This window comes from Cotesia glomerata, linkage group LG2 (genome assembly GCF_020080835.1).
Source record: "Cotesia glomerata isolate CgM1 linkage group LG2, MPM_Cglom_v2.3, whole genome shotgun sequence".
In the NCBI taxonomy this organism is placed as follows: domain Eukaryota; kingdom Metazoa; phylum Arthropoda; class Insecta; order Hymenoptera; family Braconidae; genus Cotesia; species Cotesia glomerata.
Window position 1 is genome coordinate 13,532,821 of NC_058159.1, and position 12,343 is coordinate 13,545,163.

Genomic DNA, 12,343 nt, shown 5'->3' on the forward strand with positions numbered 1-12,343 from the left:
TTTAAGATAGCTCATAGGAGTTTGCGGGGTGGGTGTTAACAATTAAAATTTTTAATTTCCAAGCTATAGCTCCGATAAACTCCAAATTTAATAGAAGTCTGCTATATGTAATATAGAAATGATCTAAGAATGGATTTTACCACGAATCAACTCCAACAATGATCGTGGGGGTGGGTGTTAACAATAAAAAATCTTAATTTCCAAAATATAGCTTCTAAAAACTCTAAATTTGGTAGGAATCTTTTATTTCTCAATGTAGAGATCACCTCAAAATTGATTTCAATAAAGTCTACTTCTGATAGGAATTGTGGAGGTGAGTTTTAAAATCTAAAATTTTCATTTTCTGTAACTTCTACAGACTTCAAATTCGGTGAGAATCTTTATGTATGATGTCCAGTTCAACTAAGAATGAATTTTATCAAATTTCAACCTCAAAAGAGATTGCGGGGGCGTTGATAATGAAAATTTCCCGTTTGTAAAATACAGCACTGATAGACTCCAAATTCGGTAAGAATCTTCTATGTGTGATGTATAAATAATCTAAGAGCGGATTTTACGACGAATCACCTCCAATAAGGATTGCGGGGGTAGGTGTTGACAAAAAAATCTTAATTTCCAAAATATAGCTTCTGAAAGCTGTAAATTTGGTAGGAATCTTTTATTTGTCATGTAGAGATCATCTCAAAACGGATTTCAATAAATTCTACTTCTGACAGGGATTGCGGAGGTGGGTGTTAGAATTTCAAATTTCCATTTCCAAACTGTAACTTCTACAAACTCGAAATTAGGTAGGAATCTTTTATTTGTCATAGGGAGATCATCTCAAAAAGGATTCCAAAAAATTCTACTTCCGATAGGGATTGCGGGGGTAAGTGTCAAAATCTAAAATTTTAATTTCCAAACTATAACTTCTGCAGATTCTAAATTTGGTAGGAATCTTCGTCTACTATGTCAAGTTTAGCTGAGAATGGATTTTCTCGAATTCTAATCCCAAAAGGGATTGTGGGGGCGTTAACAATGAGAATTTCTCATTTCCAAACAAAAGCTTCTATGGACTTGAAGTTTTGTTGAAACATTTTGTTTATAATGTAGAAATTTTCTTGAATAGGATCTTACGAAATTCTTCCCCCTCATAGGAGTTTTATTTAACGGCTAAATTCATTGCAATTTAAGCTAGGCAGATTTTAACTTCACTTATGAGACCTGCAATTACTTTAACTAAAACTATCAATGCTCATTTCAAATTTTTTTTTCTTCGTGTCAATAATTATTCATTTTTGGAAGAAAGCCACGGGAATGTAATAGTGATTGCACATTAAAAGTTACAATGAATTTTAGCTAGAATAATCACATGGATAAAAGATACAGGCCAATTTGATGGAATTTGGATTCTGTGCAAGTCAAAACAATACTCCAATTAAATTTTAAGTCTAAATCTAAAAATACAATTCTATAAAGCGCCCAGCGGAGCGGGCGGGTAACAGCTAGTATATAGATATAGTCATCTGATTTCGTACGCCCACGCTCTCTCTCAACAGATATAGATGTAATTGTATAGTACAATACATGCATGACTCTACTCTGCACACACACACGTTTATGGTCTATCGTATAGGTACGACTCGACTCGAAAAAGCTCAAAGGGATAGCTTTTTTATGCTTTTGAGCTCTTCGAGCTCAAAAGTCTGATAGAAGTTTTATAAAATAATATTTTTTAAATTTTCAAACCGCAATTTTCAAGTTTGAATTGATAAAACAAGGAAATTCGGAGTAATTCCGAAAAAAAACTTTTTTGGGTTTTCTTTCGTTCACGATATCTCTTGAACGAATTGACCAATTTTGACCGGCTTGACGGCAATCGACGTAATTTTTCTATGTTAATAGCTGATGAGTTTCTGAAATTGACCGGTAAATCCGTTTAAAAGTTAATCCAAAAAATGTCGGAGTTATGTTAAGAAAACACTTGTTTCCAAATATTTCGTCGACGATATCTCTCGAACCAATCAATCGATATTTACGTTCTTGACGGCGATTGACGCGGATTTTTGAGCTCTAAAAATTATTCTGTCATCAAAAACGATCCGAAAAGAAATATCGAAGTTATGTGAAAAAAACACTTTTTTCGGTTTTCTTTCGTTCACGATATCTCTCAAACGAATCAACCGATTTTGACCGGATTTGCGGCAATCGACGTGGTTTTTCAAGGTTAAGAGTGAAACGGGGTTCCACCGCTCTCTTGGTCGCCTCTTAATTTATTTAAGGCGCCACTGGATTTTTCCCACAGTATCCAGAAACTGGCCCAGAACATGGAGTGAACACTCAGGGTCGTAAGAGATTGTCAGGAAGGAAACAGAAATTATAACAAGAAATTCATTTTTACAATCCATTTTATTTAACCAACCCTTAATACACAATAAAACCCCTTACAAAATAATTAAATGAAACTAATCCCGATGATATCCTCTTATGGAGCGTCCTATCACGGTTTCTATCATAGTGTCTATTCCCGAACAGTACCCTCATATGGAGCGTCTATACCGCGGTTTCTATCTTACTACCGTTGTACCCCCAAATCCGGCGTCTATACAACGGCTTCTAAGTGCGCCCAGGAAGCAGAGGAGGATACCATGAATCCCTAGGGTACACTGCAATAATATATTCTATTCCACACACACCCACAATATTTATTTAAAATACTTATGCCTATTGCACCCCCGACCCGGGCGTCTATGCAAAAGACTCTAAGTGTGCCCAGGAAGCAGAGGAGGATACCATGAATCCCTAGGCAACACTACAATACTTAACACTAAACTCACCCACACAATTATTTCCAAACCCACTAAATTTTACTTCGGATTTTAGAAATTTATTTTCAAATTAACAAAATTTAATTCCCCGAAATTAAATGAAATCCGATTTAATACCTAGATCTATTTATTCAATTCATTAATTTGTTAAATCCGAGTTCCTAACTTGTTTCATAAATCCTAATTCAATTCCAAATTTCAAATTAAAATCATTAACTAATTTATTGCCGTGGTCTTAATAATACAACAATAAATATTTAATTACAAGAGGTCTTCGTATCTTGAATTAATAGATTAAAATCTAATGACAGAGGTCTTAATAATCTGCCAACAACGTGTTGGTTAAATCCGAGATTTACGAAATTTTATTCTTATTGAATTTACTTAATTTATTTTATAAGTTGTGTTAAATTATTTTACTTTGGATAATTTATTTTACCAGAATTTATCAATTATTTATTTAGTTGTTCTCCGAATATTTCTAATTTGTGTCCAGATTATTTTATTTAATTAAGAACTTAATTTGTTATCAACTAAAATTCATCAATTGATTTTATGTAATTAATTTTTACTAAACTGTTTTACTTGTCATTCAATAATCGAGTTTCATTTTCTCTACATTATTTTATTTTACGTTCTATTGTGTTGCACAAAAAACTTAGCATTTATTTTATTTTATTTGAGGATTATATTCTGCCTAGCAACACAGTAAGATTTTAGTCTCGACCTTGAGTGTCCTCTACCCAGCGCTTCACGCGGGACAAGATGGCTGACGCTCTCGCTCGGTCTTGCGTCTCTGTCGCAAGTTTTTGGTGTAATTTTTTCTCTGACGAATTTTTACAAGTTTTATTTCCTACTTTTAATTAACAAATTTACACGAACAATTTTCTAGCAATTTTGACTGATTCTAAATTTATTGCAAATGATTTTATTTTAAACAATTAAATTTTATTATAAATTACTTTCCCGAATTTAATAAATTTTACTTCAAATGATTTTTACTAAAGTTCCTCTAAAACATTTTACTGATTTTATTTTAAGCAATTAATTAAATAAATCCGACCAACTCGATTATCAACGACATTTTGTTCTACATGGCACCGAAGTCATGAAATGACCAACCGAAATTATTCCTGGTAAAGTCAGTCCAAACTCTGCCTACGTAGTTAATTAACAATCCGAAATAATTCCTGGTTTTGTTAATTAATTATTTAGTAATTATTCCTGGCTTGCTTTTAACTTCATTTTTAATTTTATTCTGGACTTTTCTTAATTTCATTCTGAATTTTATTTTAAATAAATTCTTAATAACCTCCTAAAGAATATTCTAAACAATATTTTAAATAATACTTTAAATAATATCCCAAATAATATTCCAAGTAAATTCTAATAAATCAATTTCAATATAATAATCAAGTAAATTCTACGATATAATACTTAAACTAATAATTGTGACCGAACGTGAAATGGCGATGACCTTCAGCCGACTTCAATGCCTGGCTGATACCGCATCACCAAGAGATTATTGAGACATTTTATTTGTACCTGGAGTTTTTCTTTATGACGCTAATGAACGCCCTCGAGGAGATACAACTTCTTGTCGTCGTTGCTGGTACAAGTCCCTCCTTGGTGAATGAATCTACTTGGCGGCGAGACCCAGGTCACCGTCACTCGTTCCTCGAATACTTTACAAAATCTGTAACCGCAAATAAGCATTAGAAATTATCACTAATTAAAATCAATTTACGCAAGCTGGCAGAAGGCCTAGCAAGCAATAAATTAATTGATTTGTATCGCTTCGTTCCACTGTATCTTGAGCGAAATAAAAATAATTACCTGTGCTTTGATGTTTGTTGACTTTTGTGCGACCGTTAGATTTGACTGTTCGGTCACAATGAATCTTCTGAGCTTTGTCGGTACGTTTCTTTCTTCGTTCCGTCTTCCCCACTCACTCTCCTCGCCGACGTTTCCCTCTCAGGGACTTACTAACTTATAGCTAGAGGCGCGAGTACTTCGGAGCACAGCGCTCTGGGGGATCAGTCGATAACTAACTCACGCGGATTGGAGACCTCTGGGTAAAGAAGGCCCCGTATACTCCGTTACAAGAGCTGATTATATTTTGGAGTTAAACGATAAAGCCGTTTAAAAGTTATTTCAAAAAACGACCTTCAAAAAAAATTTTTTTCTTAGTTTTTTTGCAATTTCTCAAAATCCATCGATCCAAATCAGTTCAAATTCACAGAAAATCTAAGTTTGAGAGAACTCTTTAGAACGCCGTTTAGTAGGTTCCAATCGGTTTAGTCGTTCAAAAGTTATAAGTGGTTTACATACTTACATACTTTTACACACACACACACACACACACACACACACACACACACACACACACACACACACACACACACACACACACACACACACACACACACACACTGAAACGGGGTGTTTTGTTTCCCTTGGTCTCCCTTTTTACTTTTTAAGGACGCCACTGGATTTTTGGACTCAGTATCCAGAAACTGGACCAGAATATGGAGTGAAAGGTCAGGGTCGTGAGAGATTGCTGAAAAGAACCAAAATTTAAACACAGAAATTCGTTTAGCAAAATTATTTATTTATCGAATCCCTTTTTGAATTGAAATAATGGCCAAAATAACAATATATAAAATTTCATAGAACAATTTCACACTCACGCCCCACTCTCATTCGGTATATTTCGCGCTGTTCAGCTAGACCCTCACGTGACTGTAGTATCCGATGTCTACTGGACTCTCACGTTACTCTTACTTCGCGCCGTCCCCTGGACCCTAACACTACTCTAGCTTAGTTCACGCGGTCTCATTGACCCTCACGTCACTGAGCTAGCCTCTGACATGACTACACACGCTGTCCACACAGTGCACGCTGTCCCCGAAACCACGCTACTCTAAGAGAACTACCCCGAAGCCAGAGGAGTATTTTTAATTTCCAATAATAATTACGCTTGAATTCCAATTTATGAATAATTTTCCAAAATATTATTTCCCTAATTAATATTTCTTAACTTCTAATTATCATTTTCCTAATTACAAACTATAAATTCATATTTCCTAAATTACTACCGTATCTTCAATTACTACAACAATAATTAACCAAATTAAAATTCCAAATTATCGAGGATTAAATCCATTCATTATGTCCGAGAATTTGTTAAATAAATTTTATTCTTTATTTTAGTGAAAATTAAATAAATTTCGATAATTGAGTAAACTTGAATTTTACCTGAATTATTTTATTTAATCCAAATCATTTTATTTAATTCTGAGTCATTTTATTTAGTCCATTTATCAGCGGTAAATTTTACTAAATTTTATTTTCATCGCAAACGTTAAATTATGACAAAAGATTATTTCGTTGTAAACCGATAGATTTTATTTTGAAACGAACTAAAACTTTAGTCTCGACCTTGAGTGTCCTCTACTCGGCGTTCTCGCACGGGACAAGATGGCTGACTCTCTCTCTCGGTCTTGCGTCTTTGTTGCACAACTCACTAATTTAATTTTTTGAACGAAATTTACAAATGTTTTATTCTCTAATCTTTTTACTAAATAATTGAAATTAACAATATATTAATTTTAATGATTATTTCCTGACTCTAGTTTTATTTAAATTATAACAAATATTAAATAATGCGCCAAATAATTTATTAAAATAATTTTAGTGTAGAATAAATTTTTCTCTTAAATAATTTTAATTTAGCGGTTTACTCAATTTCATTTGTACTGGCTTAAGCCAAACTATTGTCCAACGATTCTCAATAAATAAATTTTACACATGACATAAGAATCTGGAATAAATAACCCGAATTCAATTCCTGGTATTTTTAACCCAGACAGGCCTATGTGTAAAATAAGTAATGACAAAGACAAATTATTTTCCGTAAACAAATTAATCAATAACCCGAAACAAGTCCTGGTATTATTAATTAACTGTTTTATAATTTTCATTAATTTTAATACTTAAATTTAACGATTGTGACCGAGCACGAAATGGCGGTGACCTTAAGCCGACATGATGGCCTGGCTGATGCCGCAGACCCGAGAGATAATTAACTCGTTATTTGTACCTGGAGTTTTTATAATTTTATTTGCACTCCCTCGGTGATCTGCAACTCCTCGTCTTCGGGTACTGATCTTAATTCTCCCTTAGTAAGGTAGTCTCGATTTGGTGGCAAAACTCTGGTCACCATCACTCGCTCTCTGGATATTTATAACGCCTGTAACCGCAAATCAGCATTAGAAATTATCACAAGTTAATTCGGCCTAGCAAGCATTAAATTAACAAAATGTTATCGCTTCGTTCCACGTTGGTCAAGTGGAATGAAAATAATTACCTTAGCATACATACATACATACATACATACATACAGACACCATCGCGGGAATAGTTAGGGAAGCTTCCTAGGACCTCGAAACGTCGAGATTCGATGAAAACTCGATTTTCGTAAAACGGGGTGAAAACAATAACTTCTCGATTTTTGAAAATCTTCGATTTTCTTAGCGGAAAGTTAAAAAAATAAAAAATGTTGGACTTCGGGGAGATAACGGTTTTTCTCAAAAGAGACGAAATTTGGTGGAGTTTATGATCTTAAAATTTTTCGTATTTTCTTCTGAAAAATATATTTTAATATAAAAATTAAAAAAAAAAAAAGTCCCAATAAGTTATTTTTTGAAAAATTTATAGCTATTTGAAAATAAAAAAGGCATTTCTTTCAAAAATTCATAACTTTTCTTGGGTTGGGTAAAAAAATTTGAAAAAATTCTGAAACAAGTTTTTTTATAGGGTAGAAAAAGATGAAAAAATTTCAGCGAAATCGAAAAGGGTCGAGGTCAAAAGTGGTTGATTGGGTATGGAATACCTCACACGTAGACATTCATACGTGATACATAGACTCAATTCTTTTCAAATTCATTTGAATTCTTTTCAGTTGATATTTTAATCAGAATTCAGTTTTTTAAAATTTTCCATTCCTTTTTGCAGAAAATTATAAATGTTGTCTTTTTTAAACACATACTCATATATTTTATATTTTCTTTATAGTCTCTAGCTGTACCTGGAAGAGTTCTGGTCGGTGAGGGGGTATTGATAAAAATGTGCCGAAAGAAATCTAAACCACGGCAATTTTTTCTTTTCAACGATATCTTGGTCTATGGAAATATTGTAATCAATAAAAAAAAAGTAAGTTTATGACTATACTTTTAAATTTATTAATTCACGTAATCTATTTAATTAATTTTCTTGTTAATTTTAGTACAACAAACAGCATATTATACCTTTAGAAGAGGTTAAATTAGAGTCCTTGGCAGATGATGCTCGTAAGTACTGAACAGTATTTCAATATTTTCAACAAAAAAAAATTGTTCGGGAAGAAATTTTTCATTTTTACGTATATCTAAATCGCTATTTTGTACTCAAATATACAGGTTCGTTTGAATAGTGCTGAATGTACCAATATGAAAGATTAGAAACATCCTGAAATTAATTTTACCTTTGTGTACTACAGTATTATTTATATTTTAGCTCTGTACTACTTATATTTATAATTTTAATGAAAAATAAAGATAAGATCAAAATGGGTGATGTAGCTATCGCGCGGTTCCCCATTATTTGTTCACTTGATGAGAAAAAATTCTTTGAACCATCGAGTGGACTATATTACAAAGTGAAACAATCTAGATGATTTTGAGATGCATGAATAAATACTAACAAGTCGGACAATAGTTATTTTCGCATAAATATATGTAAAATAAGAGATTTAGATACACATGAATTTGTGATACGAGCTTAAGGTTATGATGCATCTGCTATGGGATCGAGTACGTCATTATACAGACCAAGTATAAGCGAGTTTCGCAAATTCAAGTGTACCGCATTCCTTACTTTACAAATAACGTATCAAACGAAATTTTTCGTAATGAAACCTGCGGATGTATGACGAGAGAAGAAATAACTGAGAATTTTGATAATTATAAATATTATTGATATTACAAGTTAACATTAAGCATATTAGTATGTATTGATATATGTAAACTTTGAATTATCTTTAGATTTTGGTGTCCATCAGCAAGTAATGTAGGCAATAACAAAAACTTAGATGAACTGCACTTTAAAGATGTATTTTATAAAGTAGAGGGGTCTTGTTAACCGAGCAATCTAAGTGCTTAGTCTGCCTGAACAACAGACGTGAGGGTAAGAATCTCCGAGACACCGTTTTTTCGGTGATCTGAGCGCTTCAAATGGTAGCCGACTGTACCTAAAATTAAGGCGCATATCACAATATCGACGTTGTTGGTGTAACGTCTGCTAAAATTCAAAATTTTTTTGTGGGTTGCTTCTTAATTTAAAATATTAATAATTTTCTTTCAACATTACTAGCCTGCTCATTTATATTTTATATATGTATTTTATATTATACTCTATTTTTCTTAGCTGTATGTAGTCTTGTTTTTACCAGCAGTAAAAAACATCTTTGATGATTTCATCATTCACATTTATTTGATCTGCTTATGCCGTACGTTTTTCCGGAATAATCGTGTCATTCTTGGACACTTGAGTTTGCTTACGATCTAAAATTCTTTGAATTTCGGTAGCTGTTTAAATAATTGAATAACGTCACCCGGAAACTACTATATGATCTCATTTTCTTATCCTGTTTTCGTATATTACCAAATTTTTCAGTTACTTACTATTTTATCAACACATTCTTTCCTACCTTCGTGATTCCGGCGCCCTTTATAAAGGCTGCCGAAATCAACTATCGTTATTAGATTGTAAAGAGCAATCTATCCAACGAAATCTATCTCACTAGAGCATTCTGTATCTGGTACCCAGGAATCTTGACCGATACAGACATGAGTCTTGAACGAACATCAATTTTAAAGTCCCAAAACTGCATCATATATCAGTGCATCAGACAGTCATTACGGCTCTCCCATTTCAAAACTTAGCAACTACAAATTTTCTGACCCGTTTCTTTTGGTATCATTGCCGTTTTCATTATGCCAAGTAAAAAAAATAATGATTTTTCTATCGTAAAAATCGTTCTGTCCCTAGTAGAAATAATCGAGTTTTCACTGGATATAAACCAGTAACTGGCCAGTGATATCGAGTAAAAACTTGAAATCGCGCCACCTACAACTAAGTCATAAACATTAGTTACACCGACAGTGTATCTTTACTAGTGTGTGTATGTTTGTTTATTTTTTTTTGTTGACCTGTACGCATCATTATTGTAATTATTATTATTAAAAAACAGTATAAATCAATCAAAATTAGTGTTTATTAACGTGTAAATAATTTCCAGTATATATTTCAAAATGGATACAGTGAAAAAAAATGACACAATATATAAATTGCGACTGTGGGCATTAAAAACAAATCTCCAATTCAAAATAATTATTTTCTTATTCTATTGTTAGATTTATTATTAGTCTATCAGACTAATGATGTTATCTATTTTATAATGTACACATAAATGAAACTTTTTTGTATCATATCGTTTATTAAACATTATTTTGAATTTATTTCACAATTTTAATAACGCCTAATAACCTCAGAATTCGAAACTGACAGTTTCACTAAAGCCGCCATAATGTTTTGTTAGATCTCTAGTAAAACTGGCCAGTTACTAGACAGAAACTGGATATTACACTGGCCAGTTACTGGTTTAAGTCTAGTAAAACTGGCCAGTTACTGGCTAAAAACTTGATTTCATTTCTACTAGGGGTACGTAAATTTCTGTATGGATCGAACTTTTTGACAACTTAGAGTGTAAACTTTTTAACTTCTCGCTAAGAGAATTGAAAATTTTCAAAAATCGGGAAGTTATTAGTTTTACTCTGTTTTGCAAAAATCGAGTTTTCATCAGATCTCGGCGTTCTGAGATCCTAGGAAGTTTCCCTGACTACTCTCACGAAGGTGTCACTATGTCTGTATGTGTATGTGTGTGTGTGAGTGTGTGTGTGTGAGTGTGTGTGTGTGTGAAACCCTCCTATAACTTTTGAACGGTTTGACCGATTTTATCGCGATTGGCACCATTCGAAAGGGCTAGGCGAAACTTAGATTTTGAATATAATTTGGACTGATTCGGACCCGTAGATTTTGAGAAATCTCAAAAAAACAACAAAAAAAATTTTTTTCAAATGTGGTTTTTTTTCGAATAACTTTTAAATGGCTTCACTGATCGATTCTAAAAACTATTCAGCTCTTAAGCTTGAAAAACCACGTTGATCGCTGCCAGTTCCATCAAAATCGGTTGATTCGTTCGAGAGATATCGTGAACGAAAGAAAACCGAAGAAAGTGTTTATTCGGAATTACTCCGAAATTCCTAGTTCAATTAATTTGAATTGTAAGATTTTTCATGAGGCTTTAAAAACTGCGTCGAATGCCGCCAACCACGTAAAAGTCAGTTGGTTCATTCAAAAGTTATTGCGGTTTGAAAATTTAAAAAATGCTGTCTTACCAAACTCCTATCAGATTTTTGAGCTCGAAGAGCTCAAGAGCATAGAAAAGCTATCTCTTTGAGCTCGGAGAGATCAAAATGATACATAAATTGTATTTTTGAGCTCCAAGAGCTCAAAAACGTTATAAGTGCAATTTCAAGCGTTCAGGTATGGAATTAGCGGGAGGTTGCAGGGATGGCGTTCAGGGTCAACCGTTTTCTTAATTTTTTTTTTTTTTATAAGAAAAATCAAAGAAAATAAGTAATCTCAGTTACTGTATGCTGTAATCGCGCAGCCGACGAACAAATCCCAATATCAAATTGAGATTAAATATATGTGAATCCAACTTATTCGTAATGTCATTGGTCAAATATATCATAAGCCTAAAAATATATGTAATTCGGTACTTACAATCACGCACGCGCACATCAAGTCTAGTAAGATCTTAAATCAATAAATATATAACCCAATAATAATAACGTTAAGACATGAAAATTTATTAGAATTAACTTCTGCTCAGCCTCGACGATCACTCTTTCAAGATTAGTATAGTTAAAAACGTGAAATTCAAAGGGTAACGAAAAACTTATCTTTTTATATCCACAGACTTAGTAGAGTCGCCAGACTTCCGAGAATGTTTACCGTAAGTAGAACGATATTTTAAGGTTGCAAAATTTTATTAATTTTGTAGACCTTTTTTTTCTTCAACCATACTTTATATCTTATATTACGTTATTATTTAATTATTATCGCAGTTTGAAAATTTTAGGAATAGTGTTTGATGAAAGTTCTATTAGACTTTTGAGCTCGAAGAGCTCAAAAGCATAGAATAGCTCTTCGAGATTGGAGAGCTCAAAATAACATAAATTGTATTGTTGAGCTCGAAAAGCTCAAAAACGTCTTCGTTCATGTTGGCAGTCCTTGGAGTCGCCAACGAAATTTCAAGAATGGATTCTTGGTACCCTGGCCTTCTAAAGGTCGTGGTGCTCTCGGTGTTCAGCACTATTCAGCACTGAGGTCGAGTCTAGCCGCGACGTCAGCGACCTCGTTATCTCTGG

General features: G+C 33.1%; 1 protein-coding gene across 1 annotated transcript in view; it reads left to right on the forward strand.

Moving 5' to 3' along the window:
- The window catches only part of LOC123259244 (pleckstrin homology domain-containing family F member 1 homolog), a 132,049-nt gene that overhangs the window by 69,709 nt on the left and 49,997 nt on the right, over positions 1-12,343 (forward strand). Inside the window, exons 3-4 of the mRNA XM_044719585.1 lie at positions 7,884-8,021; positions 8,095-8,158. Of these exons, the coding sequence (XP_044575520.1) occupies positions 7,884-8,021; positions 8,095-8,158 (202 nt within the window). The remainder of the gene's footprint in view (positions 1-7,883; positions 8,022-8,094; positions 8,159-12,343) is intronic.